Below are 19,050 nucleotides of genomic sequence, written 5' to 3'. Positions count from 1 at the left end.
AGCTTGATCTGATGTAGTGCATGAAGCAAACAAGAACCAAACGTTGCCTCCGACTAAACTGGTATTTTGCTGTCTTGTTTCCTTTGTATGTATACTTAAGGCAGCGGTCTCAAATACGCATACAGCAGGCCCCATGTCGTCCGCCAAGCCGAATCCTGTGGCCGTATCCGTATCCAAGGATACCAAGCCATATTCTGTGGCCCGCACAATGATTTGCGTCACAAGGTGTCATGAGAGATAACAAAGGTTGTCTGGCTCTTGGGCCATTGAAAATGACCTCATGCGGTCCTCACAATGGTTTGAGTTTGAAAATAGCGGTGGGAATGTCCAATGGTCTGTTGGGATTGACAACAGTCGGGACTCTGGATTCTGGTGAATCGGCAAGAGTTTAGGGGGTACTGCACAAGTTCACAAGTATTATCATCTTTGTGAGACATACAATTAACACCCAACATAATATATTATCATGGGGAAGCCCTCCGTGTGGACTTCTTGCACCGACAAACAGACATGCACAGTCCACTAAGATTTAGTTTATATCTTATATCAGGCATGCCAGGTTTCCTCCAGTGCGAAGGACGATAAGCAATTTCATGTTGTAAATAACAGATAAAGAAACTTTGCGTCCATGATTACTTAATAGAGTACTATAGAGTTCCGGCACATAATGAGTGTAGTTTGAATTTTAGTTATTCCAAATACATAAATCGGTTAATTCTGAAATTGTCCGTCTATGGCAGTCACCAAGTAAACAAGACTGTACAAAATGGTCCAAGAATAGGAGATAAAATAATACCGAACTACGACAGGAAAATATTCCCAATATATATTACTGTACCAAATGATATACTCCTTGATTGCTCCATCAAGTTGCCACTCTGACATTTTGCAAAGCTCCAAGCCATATCAGTGTACAAATGATATATACACAACTATCAAGATCGCTAATATCCGCTATGTTTGTCAGGCCGAGCGATTGAGTCATTTATCAGCCGCATCAGTAAAGGTGATTGATAATAAGTCAGCTTGTTCTCCACTTACCTAAATAAATCAATATTACGTGGCACAGTGCTTACAGTCGGTCACTCTCTTGGCTGAGTGCCACAATTACAGTCTCGTAACTTGAACGTAAAGAAGAAAGATCACCATAGTCTAATTAGATTACGTTTAAGTAAGGCGATTTAAATTTGTGAAAAATGGCTGACTTATAAGTGCAGTGGCAGATCGGTCCTTTCACTTAGTGCATTGAGGGATATAATCGAATGTTCTGGACATGTATGAGATGCTTCATTTAATAAAAATCCATTTGACGAATCAATGCATATGTTTTAAAATTGGTCTTGTGCAGTAGAAATCCTAAGAGAGTGGTATGAGAATTGAACATGGGGAGGAATGCGAGTGTTATACAAGAGTTTCCTTATTTGGACAGGAATGAAAGAAGAAACATATTGAAAATTTGAACATATCCAATACATTTGTCAATTATGTCTTGAGTCCTTAAACTTTAATCTACGATGGTTTATTTACTTGAGGCGGGAGTGTAATGCAAATAATTTACTTTCAACTGGAGTCTAATGCTGTGTATTAACCATAAACTTGAATCTAAGATGGTTTATTTACTTGAGACTGGAGTCTAATGCATTGGATTTACTTTACAAGCCAAACTAATGCATTGTATATATTTTAAAGTGTTGCCTAATACGTCATATTTACTTTAAACTAGAGTCGAATAAAGTGTATTTACTTTAAACTGTAGTCTAATATATTGATTGTACTTGAAGGCGACGATAAAACGGTGTATTTACCTTGTAGTAGGGTCTAATACAGTGTATGTACCTTGAATCGGAGTCCAATTTAGTGTATTTACTTTGAAATATTTTTGTTTATAGAGGGTGACACAAATATCCCAATTGCTCTCCAAAAGGTGAGAACTGATATCAACACAAGGAGAGAAGCTGATGACAGAAAAGGTTATATGCCAAGTAGAGCGCTGATTGTAATTAGTGATGGTAAGAATTTGTCTTTAACTTCATGTTTTATTTTAGTCCGTTTGTTTAACGGTTCTTAAAATCTTGAATCAAGAATCTTTGACGGTCAATGTCGTGACATTTGTTTCCACTTAGATAGCAGAAGTTTTATTAATTACATAATGTTTTATTTTCTTCAAAATATATAGGTCTTTCCAACCTTTTTGATTGCATTACAGTCTGAACCAAATAGTTCAATTCATAATGGTGCAACACCATGTTACGAATGTAATTCTATGAATTGAAAGCCTCGATACAAACAACGGTGTCGAGTATTATTTTTGTAGAGACGATTTTATTATTTGAATTGAATTGATCTACAAATAGTTATGCTCAGATATCATTGAAACTGTCGGCATTATTCTGTTTCGGACTAAGAGATGTGCACTCCGTTAAAAAGTTGCCTATTTAAATACATTTTAAAATCTGAGTGATAATTACTGGATTTTTTGAGGTTACGCATGCGAATGTGAACGACAAAGAAAACATCCAGTGTCTTGAAAGCAAACATATATGTTCACCTTCGAGAGTTGATGTCGCCATTTTGTTTCTGAAATTGAAATTCCAAATTTCATATTACCTGTCAGATGAGGACTGTACGAAATGATTTGCCTAGATGATCAGCCAATCGCGTTCTTTATAAGTTTAACGAATGGGGGTGATATAATGTCCTGATGAAATGACTGATTTCCGCTCATTGCACTTCACGTTTCTTCGCAATCTATTTATGACTTATGTTGTGTTGATCCTGAGCTGCGATAGATCAGTTAGTGTAGCGTCAGACTTGTATAGACACTCGGTTACTATACTGTTGTATTCGTTTATAGGGCAAGTTAGTATAGCTTATAGCATTCGATTCGTAGAGAAGATCAGTTAGTATAGTGTTGGATTCGTACATTTGTCCAGTTTGCATTACGTCGGATTCGTACGTTAGCTCAGTATAGTGTTGGATTTGAACTCAGTCTCAGTTAGTATATCGTCAGATTCCTACAAAAGCTCAGTAAAGCGCCAGATTCCTACAAAAGCAGATATGATCCCGGGTGTACGATTGCTTTATTCTCGCAAAATTGTACGAATTTTGAGCACTAAGACAAGCGGCGATGCCCAAGAAAACCCGCAAACTAGTTCAAAGTCACGCATGTAAATAATGTACTCTGATCGGTATTATAAATATTTTATTTCTGTCATTAGAAATTGAATAAAATATGAATTTAACAATAAATTCCAAAATAAGGCTATTTTGTTGTCACTATACCTCTTTCAATCAAAAATCTGCAGATGTGCGTTAATAGAGAAGGACACTGTTAAATTATCATCGCCAATTATTTATAACCGATGTCGTGTGTCCCAGAGGTCAATTGCTTCCCTTTTCTTTCATACGCTAAAGAGTGAACATTTTGGTCCATTTATTAAAGTGAAATCAACCATGGCGGGACGTAAATTTACTGATTATTTTCAACAATAAGTTAGTGATAGCAGGAATGTTGAAAGTGCACTTAAAGTCAGTGGTGGAAAATGAACGGGTAACGAAGAAAGTATTTGAGCTTCGCGTGAAATGGAGGATGATATTTCAACTGCAATGTCGGATGCCGAGTAAAATGTAACGACAAAAACTCAGAAACAATAAATACATTGATACTTATACAGCTAGGCGGGACATCTTTTGAGGACTTTGATAGAGCCCTAACAGAGTGAAGCAGATCTTGGGAACATCTGTGCGGAAGTTCAGTTCGTATAGCATCAGATTCGTACGGACATACTGTCAGTAAAGCGTAGGATTCGAATTCAAGAGCATATTATCGCGTCAGAGTCGTACATAACATCAGTTTGACGTCAGATTCGTTAAGTAGGAATATATGGAGATTGGGTCTCATATGGCTTAATATAAGTACAATTTGGGAAACTTTATATCCTCAATCGGGAAATTAACATGGAAATAACACTATAGTCTCAAACTGGAAATTAACATTAGAACAGTACTATAGCCTCAAAAGGGTTTATATCCTCAATATGCGCTACTCTAGGTAAGCATGGAAAGTTCTATGTCTTATCTGTATAGGAAAAAGAGATGATAGTGACAAACAAGCAAACACTTATCCAACAAAGAGTATATCTTTTCGTGGATATCTAGTGACCCTGAAAAGGGCCTTTGAGTTTTTACTTCCATTTCTTCCAATTCTTCCACCATCGTCTCCGCCTTTCCAGGAAATTCATATTTTTTTTTTAACCATCATCAGGCATTCAGTCTAGATGGCCCATAGCTCTAAAATTGTCCTACACCTTCATCCAAATCTTCATCCATCTCTCACCGTACAATCAATTGCCGCCTTCAGTTTATCCACTCTACAATATTGAAAGGTGAAAAAACCTCGCACTTCCTCTTCCAACATCTCTCTGACCAGATGTCTGGCTGTGTTTAGAGTTGTCACTTGCTTGTTCACGAAGTCTAGGCTGAATAGATACCTCAGTTAAACCGTTATATTGTCTACAACAAACGCTGCATTCATCATCGAATACCATGAGTCTTTCAGATTATTAACTGATTACATTCTTGTAAGTGTTGACTCTGAAAGCAGCCATGAAAAGGGCTAAAATTACATATCGGGAAACAGGAACTGTTTAATCCGTTCTGGTGGAGTAAACACTTTTTTTTTAGTTCATAGTCCATTAATGCTAAAAGATTTCCTATTACCGTGCTATCCCATTGAAAATGATACTGGATTGGTTGCTTGTGGATGTCATGGACTTCGTATAATTCATTTAGCGTCAATATCACAACTGTAATCGGGCAGCGGACAAATTGATTTCACAAAATAATAATGTTTGCTGATTCTCGGTTTGCTTGTAGCAGCAGCATTTTATTCTTTGCGTTTAAATTGCCGTTGTAGTAAATCTTACGGGCTATTTCCAGGATAGTTCTGAATGTCTCGGTGTGTTCTAAGGTAGTTTCTTACTCATACAACAGGTACATCAATCCCCAGGTCTCGAGCTGATAAGAGATATATCCGACTACTGCTGCCCTCTGTTGGGTGCTAATTTGAGTCTTTTGTTGTTCTTTTCTGGTCTTTATTTTTAAGTTCCTGTTTATGCCCCGTTGTGGAATACAGTAGCTGTTTACAGTTAGCATTTGGTCTTTAGGCAATATATCACCAGCTGAAGTTGTTTCCCGTTCTTTATTTTATTGTTCTTGTTCTTTTATCCTTTTCATACCTGAGTTAGCGGCGCGGTTACCAAAGCTACCGCTGGTATATCTCCTATTTTTCCCCCGGTGACCCTGATATCTTCTTTCAGTTTGATTTTATTTCTTGATTCGTGCCTGTGGATGGCGGTACATTTGTTGTTATTGGTGATGAAATCATCGGTATAAGTAGTGAGTTTATAGTAGAAACTGTCCTGGTCTTCTTGTTCTCTTCAATTGTAGGTGGTGTTGTGCTTTCAGTCACCTCGTTTCCCGAGCATTCATCATTAATGTACTTGTTGACCTCATCTTCCTTGGAATTGGCCTCTAAGTGAGTAACACTCACCTGAGGCGATGTGATTGATGTTATCGACATTTAGTAATGGCAATTTATGTATGGTCTCTTTAACTATTTCTTTAGTTCAGTGTGAAGGTTCAAGTGTAGTGCTTTTACTGCAGGTTTGCCGGCGCCAAGGGTAGGTCGACTCTGCGTAGATATAGTAATCTCTCGTTGTGATGCCTTCGTTGTTCTAATGGAAGTAGGTCTTCTCTGTAGGTCATTTGTCCATTTAGTTTTGTTAATTGCTAAGTCCTCACAGATAAGCAATAACATCGTACGTATCGCTTGTGTTCGTACGCTGCACCTGGATGCGATGTTGAGTCTTAGACCATTTTTATTCACAGTTGGAAATTTCTCAAATACAAATCAGCAAGTCAACAATTTTTCAAACATATTTACAAGGGTGACAACGCTGTGGAGTCAGATTCGACTTCCAATGATCTAGGTCATTTAGCCATCAATGCACACTACGTTTCCTAGCTAAAGAGAAAAGATAATCATAATATTCACAAAACAATCGTTTTCGTTTATCCTTATTTATATAATGGTCGCCATCAAAATAAGTTACTACATTTTTTAAAGGATAGCCAAGACTGCGTGGGTGGAAATGTCCCTCGTGGCTGCTTTGGTCTCTAGTGAAATCAAAATCCCACAAAGCATATTCTCCTGCTTAATCGTCGTACAAAATGCCGTGGCTGCTGTTGTTTACTAACATTCCCCATGGCTTCAGTCACAAGTTAGATCTCACGTAATTATTCACTCAAAGGTAGGTTCGATGGGTCCGGTACACACTGTCTGGTCATCTCGATTGACTTCTCTCTTGGACACTGAGGGCTTCACTGCTGACGATACCGATCGTTAAGTGTTTGGGTAACTGTCCTTTGAAAAGATAATTTTCGATGTTGAAGGTTTTCACTTCCACTCGTCATACACTTGGAGATCGTACTGCTGAAAAGCATGGCTGATGTCGTTTCCAACTTCAGGTTTCCATTCCACTTGTCGTACATAGAGTAGGCTTCTTGAATGAAGTTTTCGTACTCGATCGCATTGACCATCAAATGGAAAGCGGTACTGCTTCCTTTCAGTCTCGGGCGTACGTCCGCTCCGTTCAGCAAATACCTGTTTTGCAACCACATGTCCAAATTCAAACGATCGATCAGTTCTAAAGAAAGTCCTTGTTGGATTTTCTTTCGATGATCGTTAAATCCGACATTGTGAGAATTGCCATCTTCTGTTACGGCTTTGTCGTTGAACTTCTCCAACGTGTCAGATTTCGATACCACGCAAGCATTTACGTGGGCGTTTCTCGCTTCTCCTCCGTTTCGTCAAGATAATGTTTACGTAATTCACAACGATGACACTGTCGAAATACGACTCACTGACAGGTAAATAGTGAAGATGTACAAATTCACGGTGAACATGCTACGTTTTCCACACTCGTCATAAGCAGCACTGGCAGAATCCACTTTGACATAAATGAATCTCAGTAACGGCGCAGCTGTGTTATTCCACCACGTTATACTGATCGGTGTAGAAAAACATCAAATTGAATTCTTCGTTCAGTTGCACAGGGTATTTAAAATACTTGAGAAATTCCTTGTTGCTTTTGATGACTGATTTGGGGCCTTTAGTGGTGACTCCACAGTTTCGATCCAACGTTAAATTATGAATACTAGAAGCTCGCCTCATGAATTCATCTATATGTACGAAAAGGTGTGGACAAAAGTTGAGTAGTCTATCTTAATTTTTTGGGATACTGTTCGTCTCGGACTACACCATGTATGTAAACTGATCATGCCTTTCATGAAGATAACATTTTCACCTATCTGGAAAAGAAGGATTTATGTGGAAAAGCAATTCTATCTGAAGAGAGTCTTGTTACATGGAACCGCTGTCCGATGAAGTTTATGGAAAGGAAGAAGACCAGTGTGATGTTCCAAGTGTTAACTCTATGTGTTAATAACCCGAGGGCCATTCAGTTCCCTCCAATTGATATACTATCTGCAAAATTATTTGTTGTCTTTGTGTTGTATAAGTCTTTGTTGTTTGTTTGTGCATATTTTGTTTGCCAGCAACAACCTTTTGTCCCTATAAACATTTCATTTAGAAGTTTCCTTACTTACCTAGAGTAGCGCGTATTAAGGTCACCTCGAAGACTGTTACCAAGTTCCCTCCCGATATAGGTCAGCCTCTATACGACTGTTTCAATTTTGAGGCTATAGTGCCATTCCCATGTCCAGTTCCGCCATATTCCTTATGCAAAACCATATGAGGCCCAATCCTCCATACATTGCTACTTTCTTAGGAAGTTCACTATTGCATCGGATTCGTACTTTAGCTCAGTTAGTATAGCGACGGATTCGTAATGCATGTGTCTGTGGTTTAAAAGCACCTGCCCCCACTCGATTCATGGTTGCCCATCACAACGTGTCGCTTGAAAGGGCAGTTTGATCCCATTTCCTCGGCAAGATATAACCAATAATGAGTTGAAGGTAATATTAAAGCAAACAAACGAAACAAACCTTGACCCATGGGTCATCTTAATCATAGTTCCTTGTATCTGATGATTACCTTACGCTCCTGCTTTTCTTCCGGTAGCACAATATAATATCAAACATGAAATCAGATCATAATTGACGGCTCCCATGTGCCATCTTATTTTCTCAAAGGTAGCTGTAGGCCTACACGCATGCTACCGCATCAAGTGATAAGTTTAATTGTCCAACTGTGCAAGTCAAGAATCCTGGGAGGTTTATTTCTACATTTTCAAGTCTGTCACAAAACATTCACATTGTCCTTTAAGGCAGCATAGAATGAAATATCCCCAAACATTTAGCTTCACGGTGCACAAGTTTTTAAGAGTTTTGTTCTCGCCAGGTAGCAATGTTTACTACCAATTTGTAACAATTCGTAGTAGTATTGTAGTAATATTTATTGTGCAGCTGGTGGTAACCACTGTAAGATTGTCGTCAACGTCTATTCATGGCAAATTGCTTCATCTTGTGTACAACATTTTCAAGGTGTGTACCAAGTAACTGTGTTATTACTTAGGTATTACAATTGGACTTGTATACGTATTCCATTGTTCTCAATATCTTGCTAACCATTTGCTCGGTTTTCTTTATTTCCTCTATTTACTTTTAAAAAAACAATAGAAAGTTATGTAGGCAAGATTCCGTTTCCAAAAGAAAGGATAGCTTCGTACACACTTATTTAGTAATTCTTCATACATAATTCTGTTGAGTCAAGCTTACATATAGTCTTTACATCTCGAAGGGAAACACATCAAGTGTTTTAACTAAGATATAATGTCAGTTGTCTTCACATTTGCTTAACGACTCAGTTGAGTGAGTCGTGAAAGATGGTGTTCACCAAATACGAAAATATCGCTTTCACTGTAAGGGATTCGGGTGGGTGAGATGGGTAATGGTCCTTCCCAACCTCTACTTGTTCGTCTGCCATTGTCTGTCTGTGGTGTGCACGGCACCATACATCCATTTTTTTTCGACACAAAACATCTTTTCATATGATGATGCGCCGTTCAACACCAATTAATTAAAACAGTAATTTAGTTCAATATATTTCTCAGGTCAAAATAACATGGGAGGTGATCCACCACAAGATATGATCAACGAGCTACACACTTTGGTGGAAACATACTCTATATTTGTGGGAAAAAAGGAAAGTGAAAGAGACCCTAAGGACAAACGTGGATACGAACTGATGAGAAAACTAGCTTCAATGAAAACGAACCCACAAGATGAGCACTTCATCAGCATTACATTTAATTATTCTGTAGAAGGTCTGAAGGGTATAATCGAACAAATGACCAACGTGTCAGCAGGTAACACATGATGGATAGCTAACCTTTAGGGCCACCTTCCTCTATAAAATGCTCATGCACTCTGCTCCTGCTACTCCTGTAAATATCAATGTCATTGCAAGAGTCTAGCGAAATACGAACTCAAAAGAGATTTGAATTTAATGTGACCGTTCTTTCAGACTTACAGTATCACACTAATCTCCGTTTTCTGTTAATATCATTTTCATCAGTTTAGATTTATTTTTTGACGAAACAGTCATTTAATTACTTTTGGAATGTGCTAACATAAGGATCTAGCTCAAATTCTTCCGTCACGCCGCTTGTGTTGGGATGAACCATTAGACAGGCTTCAGTTAAAACATGAGACTATAACTGAGGTGACTGGGAGACTGGGATAGCTTGCAATAAATTTTCATTATTACTAACGTTATTGTCATATCACCTGTTCAATCCACCAACCTTCGGAAATAATATATTTTAATATTTTAATTATGCCAGCGCTAAGAAGCTGATTGTTATTGAGTTAGTCCGTACGTACATACGAATGTATGGGCCTTGGAGCATCTGTAATGTCATCGATGTCTTTCTACACTGTCAAGCAGACACATTGTACGTGCATCAATGACGGCCCTATGGGCGTAGATTTTAGCAAGACATTTAGAATTTTGATCTTGTCCATTGGGTTGGGATTTGTTGGGTAGGATTGACTATACAAACATTTTAAACAACTCCTCATTTCTATGCGTGAGAATTGGTATATGTGATCAATGACCTAAATGTCAACAAAATCAGTCTCCAACCCATGGGTACACACAAGATGAACACTTCATCTACCCCAACGTCTTTCCATTTCCCCAGGAACTTAGCAACATTGAAACCTTTCAGATCCGCACATATAGCAATATGTACATAATTACTGTGTATGAAATAACTATTTTTAAAAAAATCGTTTATGCAATTGTCTTTGAACACAAGGTCAGTCCGTACCTCCAGGGATTTAGCCAGTTGGGCACAAGGGTGAAATCTATTAAGATTCCCACCCCGTAAATGCCTACAAACTTGCTGGTATTAAGGAGAAACAATATACATGCAATGAACATTAATCTTGCGATCCATCCCTACCACAAGCGAGTTATCCTCCTGGATCCTTGTATAGGTCTTATTGAAATGCACACACAATAATCATATAAAAGACTAATGTGTTCAGGTAAACGACATTGATCACGAGTGAAATTTAATCTGATTAGTGTTACTTGATTGCTGACAAATATAAAATATAAGTACCAATTTTATTGATCCAGTTTCCGCAGTTATGTTATTTGTGTGTGATTGATTTTCTAATTTTAACTTTGAACAATCACCTTTTTTTTGGTTGTAATTCAGCTCAAGATGTGACCCCAGGACATATGCTGTTATTACATTTATGTGGATAAACGCCTGATTAGCATCCTGTTTCGCTTTGATTCAATCTCACACACAATCAATCAATGGATTATGTTTGTGGCAGTCCCCATGATGATTGATATCAAAACTCAGGAGAGTATGCATCGTTACAGGATACAGGTTTCCTCCATAGTCAGCCTGTACTTTTCCTAGAATAGAAGTTTTAGTATAACTCTGTCAAGTCCACCAAGAAGTTTAAATTGTTTCCTGCCTGTGGGCAGATTACGGTTCCTTCCTCCATGCAAGAGCTAGTCAGGATTGGTGCTATCCGGCTCGATTTGGGATGTTTTCCTTTTGAAAATCGACTTATCAGCAATGGCAGAATGTACGATTATATATCTCCGAACTTGTTTTTAAAAAAACTAAAATTCCCGCTTCCATCCATTGTTGTTATGTTGTGTGAATTCATTTGTCTAGATTTTGGCGTTTTAACACTTAGAGAAAGAGTCAAAGTAAGGACTGATCTAACATTAAAACGTTTCCATTAATTGATATCTTCCTGATACAGAAAAATACAGTTTTACAAATATTATTTATTTTTGCGAGAAAGCAGGCAAACGAGAACTAATGATGTATTATTATTATTATTATTGGTTTTGTTCTTGCTGTTGCTATTGCTGTTGGCACGCACTTTTTCGATAAGGTGAAGAAAAAAGCAGCAACACATTGCTAACGTGTGGGTCCGATTCCACGACTTCCTTTTCTAGAGATGATTTATCTTGACGATTTGGTTGCAATGCTCTCACTTCACCTATCAAAAATGGGAACGTGGCCGCTAGTGCTGCACAGGGCATGGGCATGGGTGTATGATGCTTTCTACGTATGATAAAACATTCAAAGTGTTTGGGACATTTATTATTTGAAATGCTTAAGCAAGTTGTAGTAAAAATCGTCATGTAATAATAGCTTATACTTCTGAAATCGATTCCAAATTTGCCAGCATATTCTCAAAACACACCCGTCTTTCCAGAGCCCATTCAGTGTGGTGAATATTCCGAGTTAACGAATCTGAACCAGAAAGATGACATTGACAGCATTACGAATGCCATGGAGGGAGCTTGGCCTTGGATGGTGAACCTGGAAGATGGGGTAAAAACAAATTAATCAAGAGAGATAAGTTTAAAATTTCGTCTAGTCTAAACCTCAAAATCCGGATTGACAAACGGCAGGCTTGATCTGGAGAAGTTTACGTAAACTTGTTGAAAATTCTTATTCAAGATTAGTAGGAATTTCATTTTGGTTAGATGCCAAGAATTTGAATTCCATGATCTGACAAATTAATTTAAGGAAAGGAAACCAGGTTGTTAACAACGATTGTACCACATTTTATGTAAACTGCATAGAAATGGTAGAATACGTAGCAAATGGATAACGTGTATTTTGAATATTTTTGATGAGAATTTAATAAGGAATTATTCAGGTTTTAGACTAATTCAACTTATAAAGTTAAAGCTCGATTGCACTTTTCGCTTTCTGATATTGACTGTTCTCCTAAAGTGAAATTATATCCTATTTTTTAAACTATATCTAAGTTTTTCGAATAAGTTTACAATTTTGCCGGTGAAAGAACAAATTCATTTCTTTAAAGTAATTACCTTAAATATGATGTTATATTTAGAAAAAGGAAGATGGTACAATATTGATTTATAATAGAGGTCGGATAACAGTTTTGATGGAAATAATATTAGAAATACATTTCATGAATTTTGATACTGTTCTTACTTGAATACACATATATAACTATTTAAATGGTATCGCAGATGTCTTAATGATCTGAAGTTACATGACCAGTTGCAGAGCACAAACGAAAAAGTCTTAAGAAACAGAACTATACTGGACAAGGGCCATTTTTTGCCCCCTCTCTAACTGTCCTTATATGATGAATACTGTGCACATGAGGTGGCTAACATTTATTTCTGACATTAGTTTTGTGTTCACGTGTCCGTTGCCATGGTTACAGGGTGTCAAAACACTATAATAAAGATATGAAAAGTAATCATCGTTTTCATTTACTTCTCATAGATACTGCTTTACAGTGAGCTATTCACTCATTTTCAAATTTGCAATGTGAATGTTTATTAGTTTGGGGTTATAAAGCTGTATAAATGAAGTTTAGTTTCTAAAACTATTCTAAAATGGTCCATCGTAGACAAAAATAGAACATCGAATTTATACAATTGAAGACTGTTTCTAAAATACGTTGAGAAAACAGGTACTTAATCATAACATTCAAAAACTGTTCCTCAAAAAATATTATTTAATAATATTGAATGATGCTGAATATTATTTAATTATTTAAACGATTTATTGATATTACTGAATATGGCTGTAAACTAGGCGATAACAGGGTCCTCTGCCTTCGCTTCTTCACCAAATACATTGGTTTGTTACCTTCACTGGAAATGACAAATATTCTTTATGTATTTATGTACTTCTATCCTTATATTTCAAGGCTACATAACACACACACTAACGTGTTTCTATCTTTAGAAGAAACAAAAATTGTCTCCCACATCTCATCTTATAGTTAAACTATAATCTATTTATAAACTATATATTCATCCGTAAATATATAATACGGACATTAATAAGAAAGAAAACACTGATGGTCCATCACTTTTATTGAACTTCTGAAAAATGTGAAATATGTTTTAGAAGTAATATCATTGGAGAATACAGGAAATAAACAGACAATAGGTATTTTACTTTCGAAACCTTTTGTGCCTATTTTTAAACCAGCGCGTTAATACTGTATTGCACTGACTGCATACAGTTGTCTATGAAGTGAGAGGACGTACATGTTTATAAAGAACATACACCTATAATAAACAAATAGAAACGCAATCATTTTATTATTTGTTTTGCAAATGTCATTGCCAGCATTTAAAAAGTCTGCAATGATGGTGATTTACATCGTGCAAGATTCGGGGATTTATAAAACGAATGCAACTTTCAAAGAAATTTTGGGAACAAATTTGCACATAAACGTGGATGAAAAACGAGTCAAAGTAAGTATTGTTCTAACTTTTCATTATTTAAAGTATCTATATATGACTATACTTTTTCTCTCTCTCCTCTTCCTCCTCCTTCCCCCTCCTCCTCCTATGCACATGTAGGCCTATACGCAATTCTTTGTATTGACTCAAAACTGGGGCCCTCGATGGGGTTATTGAATAAATTCAAAAACGTATAGAAAAACTTAAACGAATGAAACAACGTTGTATGACTATATATGTTCATATATACAATTAAAGTAAAGTTAATCACATTATGACATTGATTATTATAATTTGACAAGTTTCGAAGGCAAATTTTGTGCATAAATATTTTAAGTACTGTATACTATACTTGTAGGCCGACATACTTCTCCCTATTCATACAAAAAATCATGCGAATATCTCGCCGTAAGTCTTTCTATATAACTACAGTTTCAGAGAAGTCTTAACATGAAAATCTATGCAAGCAAGAGACGATGAAATATCTGATTTAATAAATGCACTCACTAAAACATATTACCTGACCTTAGAAGTTAGCCAAAAATAACAGCAAACCCTGATTATTGTAATGTACCCACTCATCCACCCATAATATAACCCAGGGGTGATGCACTCATGTCGTCTGTAAAGGTGAGATGAGCAGCTGTTACTGTAATTGCTAAATTGTTGTGTATTTAACCTTGGACCCCAGTTAGATTCACTGGGAGGTGACCAGACGGAACATTCAATGACTGCACATTCATCAGAGAGAATAAAATCATTAAAAATAAACTATCCCGGCCATCATGGACATAAAAAGTCAAATTATTAATAGCATGTCCTAAAAAATACCATTTTTTTGTATTCATTTGAATGTTGTATGTACATTGCCAGATTGCACATTCAGCACATTAAGCACGTGCTTAGTGCACCAGCCCAACAGGGACACCACAAATTGTTTTAATTATTTGCTGATGATAAAATTTAATGAATTATATATGACATTTTCAATCTGATGTACGAGTATTTTGATTTGGAATGTTGACTGCACTGGTATTTTCCAGCCTTTTGTAGCTTTTGATATTTGTTTTTTATTTTTTTATTTTACGTTCAGTGATGAGGGCCCTGGAAGGCCTTAATCTGGCAATTGTTATGTATTATCATTCTAACTTCCTCAATATCACACAAATAAGATGCCATAATAATGGAAACATCATGATATGGATTACAATTCAAATTATACAACATTATCGTTTGTTTTATAAGAATGAGAGGAGCCAGATGACTACTGATGAAAGTGGTGCTCACAGTGTAGAAAAACAACCCCTCATTGGATTCCCAGTTGTCATATTCACATTCTGGAATAGATTATGCATCCTTAATATGACTAGTATAGCGTATATCTGATTTAATTCACGTTTATAATTATTTACATTTTGTCAGTTTTATATTTTTTATTCTATTCAATGCTATTATAATGTAAATTTATTCAGTGGAGATGATATTTTTCCAGAAAATCGGGGTAAACACCAGGTGTTGATCTAAATCCTAACCTCGTTTCAGAATTTGTAGCCACCTTCGTAAACAAGTTCCATTTTATTTTAAAATGATTGGGTTTCGTCAGGGTCATTTTTGGTGTACGTGACATAAACACGATCATTTGACCTTCCTTTCGATTTCGCAAGTCCGGTTTTTCCATTACTGCACATTTGTTAGTTTTAATATAGATGCGTAGAGAGAGATTTCTCAGTTTTTGGCTTTTTACACTGATTTCAACTTATTTTGTTTTAGCCAGATTTTGAGTTATAATTTTCTTCAGATCAGTTGCATTTGAAAAGGATTAATTATTCTTTCTCTGGAAATATTTTGAGGACTGCTTACACGGAAATTTTGCTTACAAATTTAATTTGGATTTTCAGCATCGGAGCGTCATTATTTGTATTTCTACAAGGAACTGTAGACTTCGGCACTACATATTATAACTTACGTCATCGTCTTCCATCTAGGATTCTTCATAGAGATTTGAACGTGAAATCAGTTGAACATTTTGTTATTAGGACTACTAAAATTTTATTCTCGGACTATTTTTGGATTCTTGTTGGATTTGATTCTGTAAAACTGTAAGTTCATAATTTTATTTTTACAGAATTTTTCTAAGGAAACACATTGTTTGTTATATTTTTAAAAGCTTCTTGTTTTCTCTCTTTCTGTGTTATTGTTTATTCGAGCCTAAACAAGTGACATTAGACTAGTCAGTGATGCTTTCTTTGTCAGCTTATCATTTAACCATCTTTTGCAGCCAAGAAACATAGGGAACTAGATACATGGGCACAACACCCAACAACCCGAGCACCAACCTTGCAGGTACAACACCATCCTTTGATGGAGTCCATGGGATATTTCAGCTTGCATTGGATTCACAGCAAATGGATTTTATTTTTGGAGTGGCGACACTTTATTTTTATATGTAACAGAGCTGGAAAATCCATGCATGCCATAACCTCACAGTGTCCATTTTCTGTGAGATGCTCATCTGTATACTTTGGAGCCTGTTTGACTTGATAAATGCCCATAGTGATATCACGCAGGTAATCAACTGATATCCTGGGAAATTCATTCAGTTTCCAAATGGATGCAACCGTCTTGAAGTACAATTTATACTTACTCAGCAAGTTGTTTTCTTGAACCAGGATTGAAACCTTATCCGATTAGAGGATGTGATTCGTTTTGAAGCCAAAAACGTGAAAATTGTCATTATCGTATAAGGCAGAAGGAACATCAAAATTAAGATATAACTTTGCTTAAATTAGCTCACGCACATTTTGTAAAAGTGATTTAATATCTGTTCTTGAAAAGTTTACAAACTCTTGTTGCAGTGATCTCCAAACACTGGGTTATGGCACATATTGGGACATTAACAAGATGGTTATAATGCCAATATGGGTTTTTACATGCAACACAATGTCTGTGAGAGTTTGATCTCGATGGAAGTTGAAGTTGAATTGATTGTGTGCCTTTAGGGCTGCGTTTGAAGTGTTTTAGACCATTTTCAAAATTGTCATATCTGACATAAAGTCTCCTAAAGTCACATGTTTTGGGTGCTTTTCATACATTTGCAATCATTAACTTTGTCAGTTATATTTAGTATATAATGATACACAGAACCTGCGAATTCCATATAATCAGTTCTTTCAGGCATGGAGCCAGAAACTAATTTTATGAACAGTATCTAAAAAAAAATTGGATTATTATATATCAATTGTCATAATTCTTGTTTTTATCATAAATTCTTGTTTCATCCATTATGCCATGTAACATCCCAATTTTTTAAATTTTAGAATTATTTTGGTTTGAATATATTGTATGTTTCCCCCATCTTTGTTTCCACTAGAAAAAAAGGTTGATGGACATTCTTTTAATATTATTATTAATGCTGTTATTATTTTTAGTAGTAGTATTATTAGTATTATTATTATTTTTAATAGTAGTAGCAGTCATAGTAGTGGTAATTATATTCAAGCAGGATGTCCTTCACAAATAAAATTTCATCTGTAAATGTTATTATATATGTATGACTTTCTGTTGTTATAATCAGTAAGTGTATCAATTTATGAGGTTTTCATTTAATGAAATAAAGAAAATATGCCATTGCAAAAAATATGTATCATTTAGACAAATAGATTCAACAAACTTAGTTTTATTTTTATTTTGGCTGGTTATTAGGTAGGAATAATACAAACCATAACTCAATTTAGTTACTTTAGCTTCTATCCTGACCTTGGGACATGTTTCCTCTGTTTGGAAACAAAATGTATAATTACTAATTGCAGTAATTGCTCGAAAAATCATTGATTTAGTAGGGAAGTCAAATTTTATTTTAGTCCAAAACCAGTTTATTTTTGCTTTGGAGTAGTGATTAGGAAAATGTGACAAAACGTAAAGTCTTAAAAGGTTTAGCATAAAGAAACGTGTATAACAAATTATACTAAATGACTATGGAATAATAATCATTTCACAACACTGGTTCCACCACAATCATTTTCTGATGCAAATATATTTGGCCACTATCCTCTAATTTCCTTTTCGTTGAATAACATACCCATAAAAATATTGTACTTTAGGAACTTAAAAATACAATGATTTGCAAATGATTGAGGCTCATATAATACTGGTTTTTCGGCAAAGAAGTAATGCAAATAATATTTTTAATTAAAAAATCACAAATCAATTCAATTATTTTGCTTCTATCTCGACTGTGGACAATGTTCCTACTGTTTGGAAATGGTTTGTAATTTCAATAATTGTTAGAAACATCATTAATATAGTAAGCAAGTTTAACAGTTGTATGTCAGACTATAACCGATTTGTCTTAATGAGGAAGAGTGCACCGGAAAATGTGATAAAAATTCAGTATGAAAAAAGTTAATATAAATAAACTTGTATGAAATGTATGCTATCTAATTATGGAAGAATAACCACTTTACAACACTGGCTCCAGTACCATTATTTTCTAATGCAGACATGATTGGCCACCCTTGTGTAGTTCCATTTTAGATGAATAACATATTGATAAAAGTGTTACCTTGCACGATATAAAAATAAAATGATTTTCAAATTGAGCATTATTTTTTGTTTGTTTTGAAAACTGAGCAGTTCCTAATTTTATTTCAAACCTGTAAATAGACAGGTGTTGATAATATGGATATTTGTGCTTAACAAAAAGAAGTAGAAAAGGGAGCCTCGGGGTTTCTAACTTGGTGCAACAAAGGGACCCAATAATGCTATATCGTTTGAGCTATTGAAACTTGCGTTGCTTAATTTTATATGTCATGTAGATGACACATTTCTTCCAAGAAGATTTATATAACTGCAGACGATTCTTTGTTGTTTGCCAGGTTATTGCTTTAGATTTAAAAAATTAATATTGTTACTATATGAAGACCCAGTCAACAAAATTTAATGAAATACATACGCTAGTTGTAACTCCTATATACATCTGGAAATTGTCAGATTAATTTAAAGATTACATATTCGAAATTACACTGTAATAGTGAGTGAATTAAATGTAGCAAACGGTATTGTGATGGAAATGAAGATAAAACCCTGTTATTTATGTATAAAATAAATAATATATATGTACTTCTCCTATTATTTACAGCATGCTTTTGCAAACAAATTGCCAACCTAAAAATACAATTCCATTTAATGTTTACTGCACGAAGTCTTTGTTTCCATGTAGTTCCAAATGCCCCTTCAGCGCCTCT

The 19,050-nt window shown here is 35.6% G+C and overlaps 1 protein-coding gene and 1 long non-coding RNA gene across 2 annotated transcripts in view; both read left to right on the top strand.

Moving 5' to 3' along the window:
- LOC149793847 (complement factor B-like) overlaps positions 1-19,050 on the top strand; it is a 77,256-nt gene that overhangs the window by 44,070 nt on the left and 14,136 nt on the right. The window contains exons 9-11 of the mRNA XM_089967827.1: positions 1,890-2,009; positions 9,135-9,389; positions 11,782-11,900. Of these exons, the coding sequence (XP_089823953.1) occupies positions 1,890-2,009; positions 9,135-9,389; positions 11,782-11,900 (494 nt within the window). The remainder of the gene's footprint in view (positions 1-1,889; positions 2,010-9,134; positions 9,390-11,781; positions 11,901-19,050) is intronic.
- On the top strand, positions 11,907-18,405 carry LOC149793848 (uncharacterized). Its single transcript, XR_016422887.1, has 2 exons — positions 11,907-13,819; positions 16,086-18,405. It is a non-coding gene; the product is annotated as an uncharacterized LOC149793848 (long non-coding RNA).

This window comes from Sinohyriopsis cumingii, chromosome 8, assembly GCF_028554795.1.
Source record: "Sinohyriopsis cumingii isolate HCF-2022 chromosome 8, ASM2855479v2, whole genome shotgun sequence".
NCBI lineage: Eukaryota > Metazoa > Mollusca > Bivalvia > Unionida > Unionidae > Sinohyriopsis > Sinohyriopsis cumingii.
Note: the sequence above shows the minus strand (reverse complement) of the source record. Positions and strands in the feature narration are given on the sequence as shown.